The sequence below is a fragment of the Narcine bancroftii genome, chromosome 3, assembly GCF_036971445.1.
Source record: "Narcine bancroftii isolate sNarBan1 chromosome 3, sNarBan1.hap1, whole genome shotgun sequence".
NCBI classification, from domain to species: domain Eukaryota; kingdom Metazoa; phylum Chordata; class Chondrichthyes; order Torpediniformes; family Narcinidae; genus Narcine; species Narcine bancroftii.
Window position 1 is genome coordinate 47,091,265 of NC_091471.1, and position 25,029 is coordinate 47,116,293.

At 42.2% G+C, this 25,029-nt stretch overlaps 1 protein-coding gene across 3 annotated transcripts in view; it reads right to left on the reverse strand.

Annotated features, from left to right (window-relative positions):
- The window catches only part of fech (ferrochelatase), a 57,023-nt gene extending 40,918 nt beyond the window's left edge, over positions 1-16,105 (reverse strand). The window contains exons 1-2 of one of the 3 annotated variants that reach the window (XM_069923980.1): positions 15,957-16,105; positions 9,338-9,449 (exon numbers count right to left, since the gene is read on the reverse strand). In XM_069923980.1, the coding sequence (XP_069780081.1) occupies positions 9,338-9,449; positions 15,957-15,993 (149 nt within the window). In that variant the 5' untranslated portion in view covers positions 15,994-16,105. Of the gene's footprint in view, positions 1-9,337; positions 9,450-15,018; positions 15,127-15,956 lie in introns of those variants that run through there. The other 2 variants (XM_069923981.1, XM_069923979.1) reach the window with 2 other exon arrangements.
- Between the last annotated feature and the right edge of the window lie 8,924 nt (positions 16,106-25,029).

The window sequence follows — 25,029 nt, forward strand, 5'->3', positions numbered from 1 at the left end:
TCTAATAAAAAAACTAAAGAGACACAAGAACTACTAGCTCAAAAAATAGATACAATGGAAAATTATAACAGAAGAAATAACATAAAGATAGTGGGCCTTAAGGAAGATGAAGAAGGCAAGAATATGAGGGAGTTTATAAAAGAGTGGATCCCTAAGACCCTAGGATGTCCAGAACTATAGCAAGAAATTGAAATAGAAAGGGCACATAGAGTATTGGCCTCTAAACCACAACCACAACAAAAACCAAGATCTATTGTAGTAAAATTCCTAAGATATACTACAAGAGAAAAGGTACTGGAGAAGACAATGGAAAAAGTAAGAGAGGGCAACAAACCACTGGAATATAAAGGGCAAAAAATCTTCATTTATCCAGATATAAGTTTTGAACTCCTAAAGAAGAGAAAAGAGTTCAATACAGCAAAGGCGATTTTATGGAAGAAAGGGTATAAATTTATACTAAAGCATCCAGCGGTATTGAAAATATTTATTCCAGGACAACAAAACAGACTATTCTCGGATCCAGAAGAAGCACGAAAATTTGCAGAACAATTACAAAAATAGACTGAGGGAGGAAGACGGGTAATGAGAGTACAAATGATCACGATTGATATGTATGTGGGTAAAGACAAAAATAGACTGAGGGAGGAAGACGGGTAATGAGAGTAAAAATGATCACGATTGATATGTATGCGGGTAAAGAGTGAATAGAGACAATGTGCATACGTGAATGTATCTGTACTTAGAGGAAAATATAGATAATATAGACAAGAATTAATAAGGGAAGGTAATGGAATAGAGAGAATAAGGAGGGAATTAAAAGAGTGACCTTTGTGACATATGAAAAGTGAAATCTTTTCTGGGGGGTGCGGGGTGGGGGGAAATAGCGGTCACTGCAAAATCAGTTGACGCTTGCGAGTGGATTCGCAAATCCAAATGGAGAGAGGAGATGTGGTTGTCCGACAAGGGATAAAGGACAACTCAGGAGGGGAAGGGGAGATTGGGGATAAATAAGATAGAAATAGGAGAATAAGGAAAATGTTGGATGTTGTGGAATGTTGTCTTATAAAGAGTAGAAAATAAGAAAACAGAAATAGAAAAGGAGGAAAGGTAATGATGGAAAAACGGAAAGAGAAGATAAACAAAATATAAAAGGGCTACGCTGAACTATATGACTTTAAATATTAATGGAATACATAACCAAATTAAAAGGAAGAAACTACTAAATTTAAATGAATAAATGTATTCCATTAGAAAAAATAACATATAGGTTAAGAAATAATATTGAAATATTCGAACAAGTATGGGAGCCTTACATTAAATACAATAGCGAAAACCTACCGGGGACAAACATTACCTAAGTTGATGGAAGGAGAAGGAAAGAAAAGAATGGACTCAGTAGAATTTCTGGTGTATTTTTGTTGAATTACAACATTGTCTGACTGGCTTAATGCAACCTAGATTGTATACCTAAAATGGATGAGAGGGGGGGGTGGGGGGGTGGCTTGGGAGGAGTGAGGGGGGGGGAGAAAAAGTCACTGTATATGTGTGAAAAAGAAATAGTGTATATCATGGCTAATGTGATTTATGGTGTGAAAAATAAAAAAATTTAAAAAAAAAGAAGGATGCCTACTATGGGGAACCCAGACTGCCATTCCCAAGAAATGGCAGCAAGATGTCCTGGCCGAACTACACAATAACCACCCAGGGATAGTGCGTATGAAAGCAATAGCCAGGATGTATGTCTGGTAGCCTTCCATAGGGGAAGATATCGAGCACACAGTCAGAAGGTGCAGTACATGCCCAGAGGCACAGCCCAAAGCACCTCAGACTGAAGCAAACCCATGGAAATGGCCATCACAACCATGGCATCGGGTCCATATAGACTTTGCAGGGCCATTCATGGCAAAGAATTTCCTGATAGTAGTCGACACGCACTTGAAATGGTCAATTGTAATCTGCATGGAAAAAACGATTGTGGGTCAGACCATTGAAAAACTCAGAAGTTTTTGCATCATATGGATTACCCACTGAACTATTCTCCAACAACGGCCCACAATTGGTATCAGCAGAATTTAAAGCTTTCATGCGTAACAATAACATTTGCCACATACTGTCTGCACCAGACCATCCCAGTTCAAATGGAGAAGCAGAACGTTTCATACAAACTTTCAAGAAAGCCGTGAAAATGAAACAAAATTCAGACTCGTCATTTTCCCTTAAAATCACTGATTTCCTGCTGAGTTAGCAGAACACACCACACTCTACCACCAAATGAACACAGGCAGAGCCAATGATCGGGAGAAAACTGTTAGCAATACATCCAAATATCAGCCTCAGACTGCAACAGACAGCTTCTGCTAAAAGAGACCCAAGATCGATTGAAGTAGGGAACCAGTGTTGGTGCAAGACTTCTTCTTTCTTTGGCTTGGCTTCGCGGACGAAGATTTATGGAGGGGTAAATGTCCACGTCAGCTGCAGGCTCGTTTGTGGCTGACAAGTCCGATGCGGGACTATTGCATCCACAAAGCTCCAAGGGTGCGGGGAATAGTCCTGAAAAAAAACTCAGCTCATACTTGTATCACATCCTAGTGGGGGACATGTTATGGAAAAGACATATTGATCAACTAAGACCAGTGGATGACACAATGACACCCGAAGCCAGAAAGGACGGTGTGTTCAGCAAGGGGCCGACCCGGCTACCAGTAGAAGCATCTCCACCACACGTCAACAGGCATGGAGAAGGGCCGAGACCACCAACCAAGGAGATATCATCAAGAAGGGCACCTGAAACCAGAGACCAGGTGAGCAGCCCGCTGGAACTTTACACCCCAACCCTGAAAAGACCGCCAAGATCATCGCTAGGGTGGTGATCTAACGCTAGGGTGGTGATCTCGGGATTACTACCTGTTCCAAATGCAAGTGATGAAAAGAATGTAAGGATAAGGAAAATGAACATGTGGCTGAGATGCTGGTGTACAAGGCAAGGATTTGGCTTCTTGGATCATTGGGATCTCTTTTGGGGAAGGCATGATCTTTACAAGGGGGATGGGTTGCACCTAAATCCAAAAGGTGTCAACATTTTGGCAAGTATGTTTGGTACAAAAGTGGGGCAAGGTTTAAACTAATTTGGCAGGGGTATGGGGACCAGAGTGATAGGGAAAAGGGTAGGGAAGATAAAGTAATGGCCAGGAAAAGTAAAATAGGAAAAGTAATGTTGGGAGGAGAAAGTAAAAAATCAGATGGTGCAGTGAGTTTTTGGGTCAAATAAAATTACAAAGAAAAATAGTGGGCAGAAAAATCAAAAGAAAAGGTTACAGAAGTCACTAGATATTAAAAGGACAAAGAGCATAAGGGCACTTTATCTGAATGCCCGCAGTATTAGAAATAAAGTTAGTGAACTTGAGGCGCAAATCGGTACCCATGCGTATGATTTGGTAGCCATCACGGAAACATGGTGGCTACAAGGTGACCCTAAATGGGAATTAAACTTTCAAGGGTATCGGGTGGTGCAAAGAGATAGACAGGGTGGTAAGGGAGGTGGAGTTGCACTCTTAATCAAAGATGAGCTCCAGGCAGTAGTGAGGAATGATACAAGATCTAAAGAGCATAATGTTGAGTCCATTTGGGTAGAGATAAAGAATAACAAAGGGAAAAAATTATTGGTGGGTGTTATCTATCACCCACCAAATAACAATAGTTTAGTGGCACAGGAAATAAATAGAGAGATAAGTGAGGCATGTAATAATGATACGGCAGTAGTCATGGGGGACTTTAACTTCCACATAGATTGAGAAAATCAAGTTGGTCGTGGGAGTCTGGAATAGGACTTCATAGAATGCATCCGCGATAGCTTTCTTGAGCAGCATGTTAAGGAACCCACAAGAGAAAATGCTCTCCTGGATCTAGTGTTGTGCAATGAGATAGGTAGAGTAAATGATGTTATAGTCAGAGACTATCTGGGAAATAGTGATCATAGTATGATTGAATTTCTCATTCAGATGGAAGGGGAAATAGTTAGATCTAAAACTAATATATTATGCTTAAACAGGGGTGACTACCATAGGATGAGGGAGGAATTGGGCAGAGTGGACTGGGAGCACAGGCTAATTGATGAAACAGTTGAGGAACAGTGGAAGATTTACAAAGAAATATTTTGTAATGCTCAACAAAAATATATTCCGGTCAGGAAAAAGGGCAGCAAAAGAGGGAAAAATCAACCGTGGTTAACAAAGGAAATAAAGGAGAGTATAAAATTAAAGGCACAGGTGTACAAAGCTGTAAAGAGCAGTGGGAAACTGGAAGATTGGGAAAATTTTAAGAGACAACAAGGGGTTACAAAGCGGGAAATAAGAAATGGGAAAAAGGATTTTGAAAGTAAATTGGCACAAAATATAAAAACAGAAAGCAAAAAAATTTTATAAATATATAAAACGGAAGAGGTTGGCCAGAGTTAACATAGGACCCTTGGAGGGTGAGAAAGGAAAACTGGTAGCAAAAAATGAGGAAATGGCCGAGGCATTAAACAAATATTTTGTGTCAGTCTTCACGGTGGAAGACACGTCCAGCATCCCTAAGTGCGGAGTTAAGGATGCGAATGTTGGGGAGGGCCTTGATAAAATAGTTGTTACAAAGGAAGTAGTGATGGAGAAACTAATGGGACTAAAGCCAGACAAATCACCTGGTCCTGATGATATGCATCCAAGGGTTCTGAAGGAAATGGCAGAAGTTATAGTTGATGCATTGGTGGTCATATACCAAAATTCCTTGGATTCTGGGCAGGTCCCGGCAGACTGGAAGACAGCAAATGTCACGCCACTTTTTAAGAAGGGATGTCGGCAGAAGACTGGAAATTATCGGCCAATTAGCTTGACGTCTGTAGTTGGAAAAATGCTTGAAGCCGTCATTAAAGATGAAATAGTGAAACTTTTGGAACGCAAGGGTTCAATCAGGCAGACGCAGCATGGTTTTAGAAAGGGAAGATCTTGTTTGGCCAACTTGTTAGGATTCTTTGAGGATATAATGGGTGCAGTGGATAGAGGAGAACAGGTTGATGTTGTATATTTGGATTTCCAGAAAGTGTTTGATAAGGTGCCGCACAAGAGACTTATCAGTAAGTTACAGGAAAGTGAAGTACGGGGAAGTATATTGGCCTGGATTGAAAATTGGTTGTCTGACAGGAGGCAGAGAGTCGGGATAAATGGGAGTTTTTCAGGTTGGCAGAGATTGGTAAGTGGGGTGCCGCAGGGGTCAGTGTTAGGCCCACAACTGTTCATCATTTACATTGATGACTTGGAGGAGGGGACAAAACGTGGTGTAGCCAAGTTTGCGGATGACACCAAATTGAGCGGAAGAGCAAATTGTAATGAGGACGTGGAGAGTCTGCAGAGGGATATAGTTAAGCTGGATGAGTGGGCAAAGGTCTGGCAGATGGAGTACAATGTAAGTAAGTGTGAGGTTATCCACTTTGGCAAGAAAAATAAAAGAGCTGAATATTATTTCAAGGGTGAAAAACTACAGCCTGCTGTTGTGCAGAGGGACTTGGGAGTGCTTGTGCATGAATCGCAAAAAGTTAGGTTGCAGGTGCAGCAGGTTATTAAGAAGGCAAATGGAATGTTGGCCTTCATCGCTAGAGGAATTGAATTCAGGAGTAGGGAGGTAATGCTGCAACTGTATAAGGTACTGGTGAGACCGCACCTGGAGTACTGTGTCCAGTTCTGGTCTCCATATTTGAGGAAGGAGATACTGGCTTTGGAGACGGTCCAGAGGAGGTTTACTAGGTTGATCCCTAGGATGAAGGGGTTGACTTATGATGAAAGATTAAATCGTCTAGGATTGTATTCGTTCGAGTTCAGGAGATCTTATAGAAACATATAGGATTATGAAGGGTATGGATAGGATAGATGTAGGAAGGGTTTTTGAGCTGGCCGGGGAAACTAAAATGAGAGGACACAGTCTCAAGATTCGGGAGAGTAGTTTAGGACAGAGATGAGGAAAAATAGTTTTTCCCAGAGAGTAGTGAATGATTGGAATTCTCTAACCAGGGAAGTGATTGAGGCTGCCTCATTAAACATATTTAAAATTCGGTTAGATAAATTTTTACATGATAGAGGAATTAGGGGATATGGGGAGAAGGCAGGTAGGTGGAGTTAGGTCATAAATTAGATCAGCCATGATCATATTGAATGGCGGAGCAGGCTCGAAGGGCCATTTTTGGCCTACTCCTGTTCCTACTTCCTATGTTCTCCACCGCCCAGCTATATCCTGACCGATGAACCGGAACATTTCATGCCTAGAGCTCCTTTACAACAAGTGCCCCGACCGATACCATCTCTCTCCATAGATCCAAACGAACCACACACGCACCTGAATGTTTCAAAGACTATGTATGCTGGTTGGATATGACACCATTACATGAATGTGATAACGTGGGGAACTGATTTATGCTGAATGCTTCATAATAATGCTTGTAATATGCAATTAGTCAAGCACTGAGTTAGCCTGCACAGACGTTGTGGCTGTCTTTGATTTATAACTGGGGGGGGGGAGGCGAAAACATAACAGAGAATTTCAAAAAGGTGGACTATACTGACCATCTTAATGAATGGAGAGTTACTGTGGTAGTTAGTATAGACAGGCAGATAAACATACAATGGAGCCACTGGCACTCCAGTGGAACCTGCAAGTTGGGCAAGCAAGTTATTCCTTGTTCTGATGTATAATACATTTTGTTTTGACCTCGGTAAATAGTGCATTAATTCCAAGTCTATTGAAGAAATCCAGTATTGATTGTTGAGTAAGACAATCAAGGTCACGTCTCCAAGAATGGGATCTGTCTTGGCAAGCAACAGAAGTTATTTGAAAATTGGAAGATTCCTTTCATCAGTCAGGACATGATGAGGTCACATATTGGGTACATTTTTGGTCACCATGCTGGAGAAAGAAGCCATCAAGTTGGAGAGGATGCAGAGATGATTGACAAGAATATTATCAGGAGTTGCAGGTCGGAAATACAGGAAGATGTTAAGCAAGCTAGGACTTTACATCTTGGGAGTGAAGAAAGAAAGGTGATGTTCAAAAATTATGAGGAATACATCAGCTGAATGCAGTCTTTTGCCCAGAGAGGAGGAAAATCAGTAACCAGAGGACATAGTATATATAGGTGAAAGGGGAGGGGAGGGCGTGAGGAGAGAGAAATGTAATAGGAACTTGAAGGCTAACCTTTTTATAGAAAGTGTGATGGGTATATGGAACATGCTGCCAGAGGAGTTTATTGAAATAGGTAACATTACAACACTTAAGAAATATTCAGATGGTATGTGGATAGGATAGGCTAAGAGGGATATGGGGCAAATGAGACGAGTGGGGGGTTGGACGGCTTGGTTGATGAGGGCAAATTGGGTTGAAGTTCCTGTTTCCACACTGAATGACTACTGACATCAGGGAAGGGATGTCATGTTATAACTGCACAAGATGCTTGTGTTATGTGCAGTTCTGGTCACACTGCCATAAGAAAGATATCATTAAGCAGGAAAGGGTGCAGGACATTAGGGTTAGGTTTATTATGGACCGTTTCTCCCAAGTGTAGGGAGCCAAAGGAAGAGCACCTGAAACCAGAGACCAGGTGAGCAGCCCGCTGGAGCTTTGCACCCCAACCCCGAAAAGAGGTTATAGAGGTTTACAAAATCATGAGGGGGATAGACAAGGGGAAAAAGCCATACTTTTTTAAACCCAGGGTAGAGGAATCTAAAGTAAGAGAGCATAGCTTTAAGATGAAAAGTAAACGATTTCAAAGGGATATGAGGGTCACATTTATCCATACAGAGGATGGTAGGTACATGTCTCAAACACCCTGAGGAAGTGGGATTAAGTACAATTTTAATATTTAAAAGATATTTAGACAGATACATGGATAATAAAAGGTTTTAAGGTATATGGGCTGAATGCAGGCAAATCAGACCAGCTTGGGTAGACTTATGCAACTTCATGCATTTTAATGTGTTTGAATGGGAACCCAGGCCTGCAATATGCTGTACTTATGAAGGATTACAACAGCAAATACTCAATGCATTTAAATGCACATGTGAAGTTAAACAAAAGTAGCTAATTATTTCTCTAATAAGGCACTTTCAGGTGGCCAAAATACCCCGATGTAAAGCCACATACTCTACCCCTATGCAGCTGTCGAGAGGTCACCTGAAAGAGCAGGAGGAGCCTCTGAGACGCATTTTCCAACCCTCCTCCGAGTGGGATAATCGCCGGAGCACTGAAGTCCCCCTAGGCACCTGAATGCAACCGCCTGAAAGTGGCTACTAAGGGGATGACAATCAGCTGGCAAACGTCTGACAGCCCCCCTCCCCGATCCCCCTGCCCCTCCCCGGTGCGGGACATCAGGGCCCAACCCCGACATCCCGAAGGGACAGGAACCGGAGTGCGCACCGAGGCCCCTCCCACGCAGCTGTCCCTTTCAGATGGCCAGCGCTGCGCTTTTAGTGCTGCCATCTTAACAATCATTACGCAGGTCTGAATCTGCTTCTGCAGGCACATTCTTGGCGGAGAATGCACCTGAAAGTGGCTATAGTTACAACTCATTTTATACTAAATGGCTCATGTTTTATGCTTTTATTCCAGTACCTCATGGATCACAACAGTGTAGACTTTTTTTTTAAAAGCTCAATGCACCATTCAACACCAAGGCATATAGTATTATTTGACAAGAATATATTTAGAGTACTGGATCAGGATCAGGTTTAGATTTTGGTAGTCCATTGAGAGATCGTGGATTTTTAAAAATATTCAATATTTGAAGTACACAGAAAGTTATCACCATGTTTAAGTGCAAGATAATTATAAAAACCTAATGTAGTAAACCAGGCATTCACAAAGATATGGGTTTTGCATGCCTGATAAAGAGTCCACCCTGATCCAGAAACACACACACCCAATTTACCAAATTCCAAGGAGTTTTCAACTATGCACTGCAAAAGCCTGACATTAAAAGAGTTCCAAATATATGTTTTGTTTTGCCTCAGAAGTAAAGCTTCATATTGTGTAAAAGTGGGGCACTATTAACTTTACCACCTTTAGAACACCAAGTTTATTATCATATACATTGGACAATGTGCATATGCACTGAAATTCTTACTTGCTGCAGCTGAACAGGTACTTAATTAAAAGACTACAATAGTACAAATAATTTGAATTAAAATTTATCCAGCCAGGAAATAGTTCCTATAAGATCAAAGTACCACATACATTGATATTTAACCAGAAAATGCAACAAATATTCCACCGGCCATTCTAAGACTAATTAGCATCAGAAATTTAAATTGCAGTTTACCTTTCCCTTAGCAGAGGTTTTTCTTTCATAGCCACCTGCCCTGTTACTGCTGTAGCTGAATGCCATTGACATGGGCTACGAGGGCACAAATTATTCAAACTGTTCTTTGCAACTGCATAGGAAGTAGAATAGGATACACATTTCATTAACATCTTTACTTCACTGATACATACAAGTAAGCACATTGTGCCAAACAAGTACATTTTTACAACATTCCTTCACATATATTGCACAATCTCTTTGTAACAATTTAAACACACTCGGTCACAGATATTTTAAAAGAAAATAAACATGGTTATAATTCATTGGGTCTTGGGCGATAATATCCCAAACATTCCTTTGTCCAAAATAACTGGATACTACACTCGAACAGCAAACCATTTACTTGAAACTGCAGATGTGAATAAAAAGTCACAGTTACGAATCAGTTAAAAAGTTATGAATCACACCACCAATTTCACACATCCAAAGACATCCTCTCTATCCAAAGATTAATTGGACTGTGCAAGTAAATTGACTAAAACACCAAGGTCGAGGGTACAACTCACCTTTATCAATTAGTATCACAAAATTGCCAGGAATCAGAGTGAACATTACAAATAGTCCAGCCAACTAATCAAAGCAAAGTCAAATTTAAACTCTGCTCTATCTACCTGATCATTTAAATATAAATTCCACAGGAAATATTTAAAGTGAATAAAATTGCTTAGAAATAAAAAAAATATTATCTTATTTTCAACATAACCAAAGTCAAACTCAATGCCCTTTAATTCCAGCTTGGCATTTGGCTTTCAGTTTCACCACTCAAATACCCAACTAAGTACTGCTCTTCAGAGTACCTGTTCATTGGTGCATCAAGTCCAAATACTCGCAGTTAATATGTGTCCTCAGGCCAAGTTTCAAAGTAGGGCAAAAGCAAGGGTCAAAGTGGTTTGGAGATGAAGGGTAAAAATGACAAACAACTAGAAGGCAGTGAGAACTACTCGACCAAACAGTTGTTCTGCAAAGCAGCCACATTAGTTTGAAGTACAGGTTAATTATTACTGCTCTTTTAAAAAAAAATGTCTCCAGCTCTGTGGGAAGTGAAATAGTAGACATGGCATCACCTCATCTTCCATGATATGGTAAATCAGGAAGAGCAACAACACCAGCTGATTTCAAAGAATGAAACAAAAGGTACCAAAGATGACAGGCCCTTCACAAGGTAAAAAGAGAGAGGAAAATGGTGACATCAGGTTGGAAAGTTAAAGTAAATGATCAGTTGAGCATGAAGGGTGGTTGGATGGAAGGCAAGGACAAGGAAACCTCTTTCTTGGGTGGCATACAAATCAGCCGAGAGATGGGCAGTCTCCATCATCTTAGAGGTTAGCACAATGTTATCACCCTGCCAGCAACCAAGTTTGAATACAGCACTGTCTGCAAGGAGCTTGTATGTTCTACCTGTGTCTGCATGGCTTTCCTCCCACCAGTGGCAAATTAACCATTAAGCTGAGTAGGTTTAAGCCAAGGGGCTTGGCAGGATCAGGGATGTCGGGCTCTAAAGTTCAATTGACCACCTCTCCCCGCATTTATCAACCTCTTTCAACCAATGTCAAGGGTAGCCCTACTAAAGCTTAGCCTAGCAGCCCTTTTGGCAGATAATCCACTACTGCCTTGCATCCTTCAAAAATGTAAGAGGATTGCAGGTTCATTGGCATATTTGGGAGCATGGGGAGGTGTAGGCCTAAATTTTAAAAAAGTCAGGAAGATGAAACACTCACGGTTAAAGGCCCTATCTCCTGTGGTGAGGAACCCACAGCTGATTTTTTTTTTAAACTTTAGAAGCATAGGTGTGGAAGATGCACTGTCCAAAGAGAGGAGATGGAGAAAATGGGTGAATGGAAGGGGAAATCAAAGTTTCTATGGGGATGTATTGCCACCAGCCTTTCTTCAGAATAGAGGTCAAAACGGGATGAGTCAGAAATGAAACATGAAAGAGTGAAACAAGGGTGGAATCCAGTAGTCATAGTGAGGAAAATTTCTAGATCAAAGCAAAAGAAAATTACACAACTACAAATCAGTCAAGACACCTGAGGGTAAGAATGGGAGAGCTGCAAGTCTGAGATTGGATTGACAATCTTTTTTTTAAATTGCTGTGTGCAGCCTCGGATCAATAATTCGCTGCTTCCCACTCCCATTTCTTCCATTATTACGACTTTTTTCCAAAGAACCTGGCATAATGTAAACCATAATATAGATGATCTCATTTATTTACAGGAAGCGTGTAGAATCAAAAGGAAAATAGTTCAATGTGAGAACAAGCACATCGTGTGGTGGAGGGGGTCTGAGCTACACTCTGTTTAAGCAAGAAGAGAAAGGCTCTCAGTCTGTCCAAATGGGCGACAGAAGGGGAGTGGGATTGTGTGGCAATCTGAAGAAACTTGGGTAGTTGGAACAGATCCAATTTCTCAACAGGGAAATTAAAAAGCTGGAAGGAAATGATTTGGATGGAAAATTAAAGACAATCGGTGCAAGAGTAAGCCATTTGGCCCTTCGAGCCAGCATCACCATTCACTGTGATCGTGGCTGACCATCACAATCAGTACCCCATTCCTTGCCTTCTCCTCATATCCCTTGACTCCACTATCTTTAAGAGCTCCAACTCTTTCTTTAAAGCATCCAGAGAATTGGCCTCCACTGCCTTCTGAAGTAGAGCATTTCACAGATCCACAACTTTCTAGGTGAAAAAGTTCTTCTTCAACTTCGATCTAAATGGCCTAACCCTTATTCTTAAACTGTGGCCTCTGGTTCTGGACTCCCCAACGTCAGGAGCATGTTTCCTGCCTCTAGAGTGTCCAATCTCTTCATAATCTTAAATGTTTCAATCTGATCCCCTCTCATCTTTCTAAATTCCAGTGGATACAAGCCCAGTCGCATTTCAACAAATGACCGTCCCACTGTCCCAGAAATTAACTCATGAACCTACACTGCACTCCCTCAATAGCAAGAATTACGTTAAATAATATCATGGATAAAGAAAATACACATCACTCCAAAGTATCTACAGCAATAAATACCAATTTATTTATTGTTTCCATTTACACAATACTCATCAGGGTGATACAAAAAGACAAGGGGTGGAATCAGTGTGATCTGGTCAAAGTTGAGGATCCTGGAGAAAATCAAGCCTTCCTACCAATTACTCCTTTCATACACACCCCTATGACCACAAGTGCTGCACTCAGCACTATTCTGGTCCCCAAACAATCCTTCACTTGTGAATCTGTAGGGTTAATTTACTGCTTCTGTTGGTCCCAATTCAGTCTACAATACATCAGAGCACAGTCTGGGAGAAGGCTTTGTTGTCCACCTTTGTACTGCTAGGACCTTCCAGTGGCCACATTCCCTTGCTGACATGTCTGTCCATGGTCTCATACACTGCCAGGAGCTCCTTACAGGCTACCCGCAAATTGAAAGAACAAGACCTCATATTCCTTTAGGGTTCCCTCCAACCAGATGGGCATTAACATAAACTTCTCTGGTGTCAGTTACCCCCCCCCCCCCACTCCCACCAAAATATTGCCCTACATCTCCTTTCTGCCTGCTCTGTCACTCTCTCTTCCCTTTTCCCTGTCTCATTTATAGAACCCCCAATCAATTCTTACCTTTCCTCTCTCCTGACCTCTTCTCCAAATCTAATTAACATCTTTAGTCTTTTGGTCTGTACCCTTCCCCTGCCCTTTCTTTTAATTCAGACACCTGCCTGCTCTTTACTCATACCTTGAAGGGTTCAGGCCCAAAAATATTAGTTATATATTTTTGCCTCCTTTGGATGCTGTGAGACCTGCTGAGTTCCTCCATAATTTTTGAGTTTTTACTACAATCATAGTGTCAGTGGCTGATAACGCCTCAAACCGTGCATCTTGGCGCCTCACAGTTTGGCGGGCAGCAGCCTCCTTTGAAGAAGACCGCAGAGCCCACCTCACTGACAAAAGGCAAAGGAGGAAAAACCCAACACCCAACCCCAACCAACCAATTTTCCCTTGCAACCGCTGCAATCGTGTCTGCCTGTCCCGCATCGGACTGGTCAGCCACAAACGAGCCTGCAGCTGACGTGGACTTTTTACCCCCTCCATAAATCTTCGTCCGCGAAGCCAAGCCAAAGAAAAGTGTCTCCAGACATTTGTGTTTCACACCTTCCAATGGCCAGCCATTTCAACTACAGGTCTTTCCATGGCCTCATGTACTGCCAAATTAAGGCCATCTCTAAATTGGAGGAACAACACCTTATATTCTGTCTTGGCAGAATCGAATCAGTCAGTACCAATATCGACTTCCAATTTTCATCAACCCCCTCCCTCTCTCTTTCTCTATCCCCTGTCTCTTCTCCTCCAGCTCACCCACCACCCCTTCCTTCTCCTATCAGACAGCTACCGTTCTTAGCCCTCTGCTTCTCAGCTTCTTTCTCTTATAATCTCCACCTCTATCCACCAATGACTTCTTACCTGTGGAGCCTGTGCTCCTCTCCCTTCCAACACCTTTTTATTCAGGCATCTACCTGTTTTTCCATATTCCCAATGAAGAGCTCAGACCCAAAATGTTGACTGGCTTTTACCTTCTATGGATGCTGTGTGACCTGCTGAGTTTCTCCAGCACTTTTGTATATTGGACTCGGCCTCCATCAACCGTAAAATCATTTGAACATTTCACATTGAGTGAAATGTTCAAATGATCAATCTTCAGCAGTTTAGGCCAGATCAGAGAAAATGTTTCCTCACCAAATCCTTTAATCATCTTAAGCATCTCAATGAGATGATCTTCACTACACTAGGGAATACAATCCTATCCCATGCAACTTGTCCCCCTAATATAATTCTTTCCATACAGATCATTCCCTTCCAAGGGGGAACATGTCCCATCAAGTATTCCAGATGTGATCTAAAACAAAGCTTGAATTGTTGTAGCACAACTATAGTGTTATATTCTAGTCTTGGAGATAAAGGCCAATATAACCATATAACCGTTTACAGCACAGAAGCAGGCCATGTCGGCCCTTAATTTATCAACATTTTTCTTTTCCCCAAAGTCTGTTTGTAACTGTACCCTTACTTGCAGAAATTTAGTACAACTTGCTGCATAACCATGATTCCCTTAAACCGCCCCTATGAGATGCCTCACATCTCCTTAATTCTCAGGTGTATGACTTCTCGATAGCTACTTAAATTCAGATCAAATCTCAAGAAAATTCAAAATTAAAGCCACTCATCAAATTATTGTTGAAATGACTGAACACACAGGAGAGACAGCAGATGCTACAATCTGGAATAAAGAACAATCTGGATTCTTATCTTGGTTCAGACCCAAAAGTTTTTTTTCCCCCTCCCATCATGATACTCTACTTGCAGAGTTCCTTCAGCTGGTTGTGATTTTTTTGTTGTTGCTGATCTTGACTGTGAGTTGCAAATCAATTTACAGCACTCTTGGGCAAGTGAGCAAAGTTGCAGTTAAAAAGAGTAAACTGACTCGCCAGTATCATCTTAGGGTACATTACTCTGAGGATTACAGAGTGGAGGTGTTACCTAACCCAGGACACATCTATTATTCATCAAGGTACCACCACATCACCTTGATGAAGAAGGAGGAGTTAACTCCAAAGCCCTGTATAAAATGAATCCCTCAAATAGCCAATAAAAATGCAATACCTGTCTATTACTGGGCAAAGCGGCAAAAGTGAATACATTTCAAAGGCTTTGTTTGCTGAGCTGTGGGACGTCTTTAAAGAGACCGGTAAGAAAGACTTCTTCATCGTGCAACTTGACACCTTGATGCAGAACGCCGACTCCACCCGAGGTCACCACATACCCCTCCCCCCCCCACCCCCCCGGGGAGGGTCCAGCCGCTCCCCCCCCCACCCCCCGGCGAGGGTCCAGCCGCTCCCCCCCCACCCCCCGGCGAGGGTCCAGCCGCTCCCCCCCCACCCCCCGGCGAGGGTCCAGCCGCTCCCCCCCCCCACCCCCCGGCGAGGGTCCAGCCGCTCCCCCCCCCCCACCCCCCGGCGAGGGTCCAGCCGCTCCCCCCCCCACCCCCCGGCGAGGGTCCAGCCGCTCCCCCCCCCACCCCCCGGCGAGGGTCCAGCCGCTCCCCCCCCCACCCCCCGGCGAGGGTCCAGCCGCTCCCCCCCCCACCCCCCGGCGAGGGTCCAGCCGCTCCCCCCCCCACCCCCCGGCGAGGGTCCAGCCGCTCCCCCCCCCACCCCCCGGCGAGGGTCCAGCCGCTCCCCCCCCCACCCCCCGGCGAGGGTCCAGCCGCTCCCCCCCCCACCCCCCGGCGAGGGTCCAGCCGCTCCCCCCCCCACCCCCCGGCGAGGGTCCAGCCGCTCCCCCCCCCACCCCCCGGCGAGGGTCCAGCCGCTCCCCCCCCCACCCCCCGGCGAGGGTCCAGCCGCTCCCCCCCCCACCCCCCGGCGAGGGTCCAGCCGCTCCCCCCCCCACCTCCCGGCGAAGTTACACAACAGGGGGAAATGCCAAAGCCACCAGTCGCGCCACGTCCAGGCGGTTCCCGCCGGCGAACCTCGGAGCCGCCCGTCCCAAGGCCATTTTGCCGTTGCCCAGATCACAAGGCAAGTGTCCATCGAACTCACCGGCACAGCGACGAGCTCCCAGTCTCAGGAGTGCCATCTTGAGGGACTGTGAAAGCCGTCCCAGGCTCCGCGCAACTCGCCGCGCTGGTTCCGCTCGTCGACTGACTCGGAGCTCCCGAACCGTGCAAGCACAAGGAGGAGGGACCGAACGTTCTCCTCCCACTCAGACCTGTCAATGTGCTGGCTCTGTCGTCGCTGGCAGTGAGACCCAAGCAGAGCGAAGTGGCTACACGCTTTGTTTTTCTTGTCATTCTTGATCCATCTCTGATCGTTGCAGGACCTCCGCTACATGACCAGCACTCGAAGGGAGGACGTTTAAGAATAAGCTAGGTGATGGAGCATTCATTTAAAATAGAAGATTTTTAGTGTAAGGTGGTGGAATCTAGGGGTTAAAACATTATGAAAGAAATTATTAATTAATAAGTTTATATTTACTGCATGGTTCAGGGAAAAAGAGAATGCGATTAAGTGGCAATCACAGCATGGAGCAAAGTTGGCTGAGCAAAATGGTCTGCTCCCAAATACAGGGAGAGGAAATGCATAAAACGATTTAGGAGGAATGCTCAAACTGAAGGAGGTGGGGAGTAGCACAGGAGACACAGGCCAGACCAGAACAAAGAATGGCCTGCAAGAAACAAAGGGAATGGAAAACCAGTCTAGGAGGAAGATTAAGGCAGGAGGAGGGGTTAAAGAGAACAGCAGAAATTGGCCAGACAGGAACAGAATGGTGATTAGAAATATCTGGGGATGAATTAATTTCTGATCAACACAACAGGATAGTCTGGCCTGGAGGATTAAGATGGGAGTGCTACACCCCAGATATCTGCAAAACAGGAGATGACTTGTGATAACCCTTATGCAAAAAGATCTAGCAAAGGAAGACAACTTTTGTTCTGTATGATAATGAAATCTAGCAAAGGAAGCCAACTTTTGTTCTGTATGATAAGGTTGATCTATATAAACTGAGCCAACTGGACAATAGGGGTCAGTCTTGGGGAATAGCTCACTGTGCAGGTGACCTATGAACTAACGACTGACCCAGAGCTCTGTTAAGTTTTATTCTTGTGCTGTGTAATAAATTGACTGTTGAACCAAATACCTTCTCCTATCACTTCATTCAAAGAACACGCTGGACTCAGACTACACATAGACTAAATTAAGAGTAAGGTAAAGCCAGAGTCCGACAATTGCATTGCTGAGTCAGAAACAAAATTACATTGTGACAATAACAAAATCAGAATGTTGCAAATGGTTGAAATGTGAAATATGAACAAAATATGCTGGGGTGGGGGTGGGGGGGGAGGGACTGGAGAAACAGCTCAGAAAGCACATGGGAAGAAGACAAGAAAGTCTTGCTTGGTTAAACCAGGGCAAGATTTATGCAGTGAATGGCCAGGGCCGCCGCAGAATAGAAGCCCCTTCCAAATTCCAGCACCTGGGTAGCCCCTCCTGGGACCTGGGTGTGATTACTGGGGCAAAGATTGAGGCACCTTTCATATCGCAGGGAGATGTACCCATTAAATCGCCAACCTATTTGTGATGTTACATGGTGACTGCCCAAACTAACGACTTGCTCATCATATTCAACCAGCTGTGAAGGAAGCGTGAGCACGAAAAATTTTTCTTTGAATTTTGTCTCTTTAAATATAGTTTTGTATCTCTTTGAAGTTTTTGTATCTCTACGTTTTTATATCTTTATATATGATTTATATATCTTTTGTACTCTCTGTCAAGAGTACTGCAGGCCTCATTCACTGGCTTAAAGGTTAGTGGAACTGGAACAGATGAATGTATGTTGCAAAGTCCCAAGCAAAATGCAGAAGATAGAGACTCAATCAGCGGTATCTGAAAGTTCAGATGTGAATCCTGATGATAGTAAGGTTATAAGCACCGGAAGATCTTCAAAGTCTTCAAAGGCATCGAGTGCAAGTACAGCTTCGTGTGTTTCAAGCCTATCAGCTCTGCCTGCTATGGTGCAAGCAGGCGTGCCTACTGTCTGTACACAACAACAGTGGTGGAGCAAAGATATGCTTTAGAGCAGGGGTGTCAAACTCAAATTCACGGAGGGCCAAAATTAAAAAGTTGGACTAAGTCGAGGGCCGAACTAAATATTTATTGAAAATTTTCAACAACATCTGCATGTTTTCTCTTCTTTCAACATATGTAATGTTAAACTTTTTTCTTATTAAAATAAATGTTTAATAATAGTTTTGGATAAACTCTTTCCAGAAGCATTAACAAATGAGAAATAAAATATTCAATAAATAATATTTCTCTATAGAGGATTTGTCAAATGTTGCTAGTGTGCTGTCGAATAGTAAAATCTGAGGGCTATTGAGAATGTGGGAGAATAACATGATTCCTGAAACAATGAAATGGGTGACTGATTGTGGGCATGAACTCTAGCAGGGTTATTTGCCATGCCCTTTTTCCATTGGTACAGATATCCTTTGATTTACACACTTTTCAAGTTTTATGACTAATGAGCTTGTATCCAGGTGCAGGACCGTTTTTAACCAGGAATATATTTATCATTGTGACATGAAACTATTGGAAGATCGTTTTATCCTGAGATTAAAGTTCATAATACTTACTCAGGCCTGTGTGCGGGAGGGCGGGGTTTGCAGGCGATCGGGTTGGACAACGACAGTGCGGGGGCATCGGCTCTCGCTGCAGGGCGGCATCTCGGCAGATCAGCGGCCCCGTCACCGTGAGTCGCGGGTTGGCCTGCGGCAGGGAGGGGGAGTGGGCAATGGTCCTGCCGAGGTCAGGCCTGAGGCCTCCGGTTCCGGGCGCTGGGAAGCGGCCTTGGCTTCCCCTGATACCGGCCAGGCCCCAAAACCAGAGTCCATGGTGAGACCCTGCAACATAAACAGAGGAGGTGGGGGCGATTAGTGGGCTGACGCCAATGCATTCTGGGATTTGTAGTATTACTGTGCATGCGCTACACTGGCGCGGCGGCCAGCGGGCCACCTCTAATAAATTTTTGAAATGATCTTGCGGGCTAAATATAATTATATCTTTTGGCCCGCGGGCCAGAGTTTGACATGTGTGCCCTATGCCATCGGAACTCTGTAATTAGTAAGGGATTGCTTTAGGTGGAATGTGAGTGGGAAGGAAAGGGTGAGAATCACTGCTCTAGACCCAATTGTTACTGAAATATTTTGCTTGAGAAAAATTATCATTGGCCCATTTCCTTTAGCGTTCTGAAACCGTGCACATGACGAATCAATGAGGGATGATTAAAGCAGTGGTCTTCAAACTTTTTCTTCCCACCCACAGACCACCTTAAGCAATCCCTTACTAATCACAGAGCACCAATGGCACAGGGACGCGAGTGGAAAGAAAAAGGTTGAGAACTGTTGTATTGTAGTAACTCCACATCTGATTAGGTTCATTGTTAGGCAAGTGGTCAGAGAAGGACCCCCCCCCCACCCCAAGAAAGGCTTAAATCACAGGAACAAAATAAGCTTCCGTCTCACTGCTCCCAATCTTACACACAGTCCTGATGTGGAATGTGGGGTCGCAACTCCACGTTCACCCGAGTTCAGGTGCTGTCTGTGTGGAGTTTGTACGCTCTCCCCTTGTCTTGGACCAACAGGTCGGTTGCCTGACGAAGGCACCCAAACCCCCCCGTTGAAATGCCGGCGTCTGGGGTGGTGGAGGAATTGGCTGAGAAGAGCGCGTTGCTCCCACCCCCCTCCCATGGTTGGAGAGGGATTAAACTGCGATCTCACGGCGCCGGGCTCGTCTCCAACAAAAGGAGCGGGAGGCAGGGTCCGCCGCACACGGAGTGAGGGGGAAGGCATCGCCAACTAGACATTCGGTCTGGTGTTGCCGCTGAAGCGCAGACCCAGCGAGGATGGTCCCCAACTCCAGCCGCGTCTGTGTGTCCGGGAGCCGGGCGGGCTAAGTGTGGCACACCGATCCCCGGGATTCGGAACTCTGAGATCCCTCCACACCTCCAGCATCTTCATTTTCACCTTCAGTGTGCATGCGCTATACTGGCGCGGCGGCCAGCGGGCCAACTCTAATATATATTTAATATGATCATGCGGGCCAAATATAATTATATCGCGGGCCAAATTTCAGAGTTTGACATGTGTGCTTTAGAGGATAGGGAGGTTCAAATCAAGAAGCAGTAACTGAGGCAAGAAGCTGAAATCAAGAAACAGCAATTGGAGCAACTTAAAAGGTTACAAATGAGTAGTGAAGAACAAAATAGAATATTGAATAGTCAAAATAAAAGACTAGAGCTTGAGGAACAAGGTGCTATGAATATGGCCAAAGTGAAAGCATTAGCTCAGGCTTCTGCAAGATTTGTCCCTCAAAATGACATACCCAAAGGGCTAGCACCTAACCTTCCAGGAGAGCCATGGCTAATGCAGCCACAATAAACAAATATACTCAAGCAAGGATCCAAGAGGGTCGCTGCTTGTGCTCAAATGACAATGACCAATTCTATGGAAAGAATTAGCGACATTCAATCTCTCCAAAGCGCACAATACAAGGATCTTCCCGAAAGGAGGGTATTTCAGAAAAGTCCAACCATGTGAGTTGATCATACTCAACCTTTGATGTCTCTTCATGTTGCTGGAGAACCAGCTACAAGTCAAGGATTTACATCAATGCCATCACTTACAACCCAAGGTCCTTGGCACAAGTTCAAGATTCATTTTCTCCATTCACCTCAAGACAATCAGTCACAAGCCATAGTGGACAAGCCAATATAATATCTCTCATCGCAAAACAAAATAAAATCTCTGCTATGTTAGCGCAGCAACAAGGTTCATACGGTTTACCTAAGAAGAAAATTCCAGTTTTTAATGGAGATCCATTACAATATCTGACATTCATGAAATCCTTTGAACATCACATTGAAAATAATACTTTATTACTTGGAACAGTATATTGGATGACAGCTGAAGGAGTTAGTCAAAAGTTGCCAATATATGAATCCAGAACAAGGTTTTAAAAAGGCAAAATAATTATTGCAACATCATTATGGCGATGAACATAAAATTGAAGGGCCCACATAGACAAGATTCTTTGTTGGTCAGGAATAAAATCAGAGGACAGAAATGCTTTACAAGCATATGCACTCTTTCTGAGAGGATGTTGTAATACAATGGGAAGTAGTGTACCCATTACTCTTTGTATTACAAAGAGCCAAATTTGCTTGCTTAATTGTCAATTATTATAAACAAATTGCCTTAGAAGCTGAAGGATTTATGGAGAACCAAAGATGCAGAGTTTAAGATGCTTCCTGGAAAGGACATCACTTTTGAAGATGCTGTACAATTTTTGGAATGGAAAATGCCAGTAATTGGAAATATTAAGGATACTATTAAGCAATAGTTCCTAAGGATGCAAAGAAGTGGACTTGTAGGGCCAAGATGGCCTGTTTCCATAAGGAACATTGAAAGTAATATAGTTATGGATTTAGAGATTGCTGTATTGAATAGCAATGAATTTTGTGGTCTTCCAAATGTATATACTCAGAAGACTTTGCCTGTGAATAAGGAGACTATTCCATGTCAGGATAATATCAGACAGTGGGCTCATCCGAAAGATATTTGCTTACCCAAGAATGATGCCAAGATTGAGATGTTAATTGGATTAGATGTACCAAAAGCTCTCGAACCTCGAGAAGTGATAAGGAGTCAAAATGGCAGACCTTATGCTGTGAGAACTTTGCTTGGATGGATGATTAATGGACCATTAGGAGGAAAATTGAATAATGATCAGGTGACATTAAACATGAATGTCAACCAAATTTTAGTTGTGAAACTTAAACTGTGGAAACAACAGTTTAAAATTGATTTTCCTGAATGTCTCAACCAATTTATGGATTTAGTTTCAAATTCTGTTAAATATGTTGATGGTCATCACTGTATTGCATTACCTTTGAAGAAAAAGGAAATTTGTATGCCAAATAATAAAATAATTTCAGAACAACATATGCAGAATTTAAAGAGAAAATTCAAGAGAAATTCTTCCTTTCATTTGGAATATACAAATGTCATGTTGGACATGATAACCAAGGGTTATGTAGAAAAAGTATCAGAAGATATCTTGGAACGTAAAGATGGTTTAAAAAAAAAGTGTATTTACCTCATCATGGAGTTATTCATCAACAAAAGGAGAAACTTTGTGTAGTATTTGATTGTGGAACATAATTTCAAGGAATTTCATTGAATTCTCAAGTTTTACAAGGTCCAGACTTAACCAGTATTTTAATAGGTGTTCTGATAAGATTTTGTAAAGAGCCTTTTGTAATTGCTGCAGATATTGAAGCGATGTACCATCAGAAGATCATGATTTTTTATGACTGTTATGGTGGCCTAATGGAAATGACAGTATTAGTTGGAGTATAGGAGAATGAGGGGGAAATCTGAGAGACATTTTGAATATTGAAAGGTTTTGACAGAGTGAATGTGGATAAGAAGTTTCCCTTGATGGGTGAATCGAGGACAAGGGGGCATAGTCTTAAAATTAGAAGTTATCCAATTAAAACAGAGAGGAGGAAGAACGTCTTTAGAGGGTCATTGATATGTGGAACTCATTGCCGCACAAAGCAGGGGGGAGGCCAGATCACTGGGAGTATTTAAAAAGGAAATCAATGAGTATCACATTAGTATCAAGGGATATGGGGAAAAGGCTGGAAATTGGAACTAGGTGTGAGCATAATTCAGCTTAGTGTAGAGTCACAAAACAGATTTGATGGGCCTAGTGGCCTGCTTCTTGTGATCTATTTCGATCAACTTCATCACTGAGTTGTCCAAATTTTGCTCTCAGGAAATGTGTTAAAGATAATGAAGAACAATATAGTTCTCAAGCTATAAGCATCATCAGAAATAATTTCTATGTTGATGATTGTCTTACATCAGTTTTTTCAGAAAAAGAAGCAACAGATATTTATCAAGAGTTACAAGAGATCTGTAATAAATGAGGTTTCTTCCTTACAAAATGGATTAGCAACAGTTGAGATGTGCTGGCTGAGGCAGAAAGAGCAAAGGAGATAAAAACATTTTGATTTGGATTGTGACGTTCCACCTGTCGAAAAAATTGTAGGGGTGCAATGTTTTGATTCAAAGTTGTTTTGAAAGAATGACCTTTAGCAAGAAGAGGTATTCTTTCGATCGTAAGCTCAATATACGATCCTTTGGGAATATTGGCACCAGTAGTATTAATAGCCAAGAAAATACTGCAAGAATTATGCAGAAGAAAATTTGGATGCAATGAAACTATACCAGAACCCATCACACAAGATTAGATAATTTGGATTGAGAGTTAAAATTTTGAACTCAACAGATGTTTTAAACCAACAGACTTTGGAATTGCCACTTTTACTCAGTTACACCACTTTGCTGATGCAAGGTTTTGGTCCTGTCAGTTATTTAGTACTACGAAATAACCAAGAGAGAGTACATTGTGGGTTTATAGTGGGAAAAGCCAGAGTGGCTCCATTAAAATCAGTCATCATAGCTTGAATGGAATTAACTGCCACTACTATGGTGAGCAAAATGGACACTATGTTAAGAAGAGAATTACAGATGGATTTAGCTGACTCTATGTTTTGGACTGATAATACATCAGTACTTAAATACTCATTTTAATACAATTTATTCAACCAATTAATGTTAACAGAAGATCTTCCATTTAATCAAATCCATTTTAATTTTTTTAATGGAGAAACATAATTTAATTTATATAAAAATTGATCATCTTTATTTATAATTATTCCTAAATATTTAATTCTATCAACCCAGTTTAATTTTATAATATTTTTACATTCTAAATAATCTTCTTCCCCAACTGGCAATATCTCACTCTTATCCCAATTTACCTTATATCCAGGTGACTCCCCAAATAGCAACAAGCAATCTTGTAAATATTTCAAAGATTGTTCTGGGTCTGTCAAATACACCAACACATCATCCACAAATAAATTAATCTTATATTCAACATCCGCAATTCTCATCCCTTTAATCTTATCATTCTGCCATATTGTCTGAGCTAATGGTTCAATAACCAAATAAAAACAAGGCTGGCGATAATAGGCAACCTTGCCAAGTCGATCGCATTAATTTAAATGGTAAAGTTTGACTATTTGTCACCACCCTGTCAATCAGATTTTTATATGAAGCCTTAACCCAACCAATAAAAAAAGGGCCAAAATTAAACTTCTCTAATGCCTTAAATAAAAAATTCCATTCAACCCTATCAAAAGCTTTTTCCGCATCCAGCACAACCAGATTGCTGCCTCGATGCATTAACCAATATTATCAAATTAAGGATATTGTCAGACGCATTTCTATTCTTAATAAAAACTGTTTGATCTATGTGTATCAACTGATGTAAATATTTAGCAAGTCTATTCGCTAAAACTTTAGCTATAATTTTATAATCCACATTTAATAAAGAAATAGGTCGATACGAAGATACTTTTAATGGATCTCTATCTTTCTTTGGAATCACAGTAATTATAGCACTCGAACAAGATTCTGGTAATGACTGATCCTCAGTTATTTGTTGCAATACATATCTAAATACTGAGGATAAATCTGCATAAAATATTTTATAAAATTCAACTGAAAATCTGTCGTCCCCTGGCGACTTTCCATTCAGCATCTCTTGTATGGCTTCTTTGATCCCAAAACCTGTAAACGGAGCTTCTAATTCCTTGACCTCCTCCTCCTCCCCTAAAACAGGTAACTTTGACTTGGATAAGTAAGATTCAATAAAACCAGTGTCCTGCTTTCCCTCAGAAGTATAAAATGAATAAAACTGATCATTAATTTCCTGAGGTTTATAAGTAACTATTGAATTATTTTTAACAGCATTAATAGTTTGTGATACCTGTTCCATTTTTAATTGCCATGCTAATACTTTATGAGCTCTCTCACCCAATTCATAGTAACATTGGTTTGATCGTTGAATTAATATCTCACACTGATATGTTTGTAACATATTATAACGTAATTTCAACTTAGTTAATGCTGCTTTCTTATCTTCTGTAACATCTCTCTGAAATTCCTTTTCCAACTCAGTAATTTGTTTCTCCAATGTT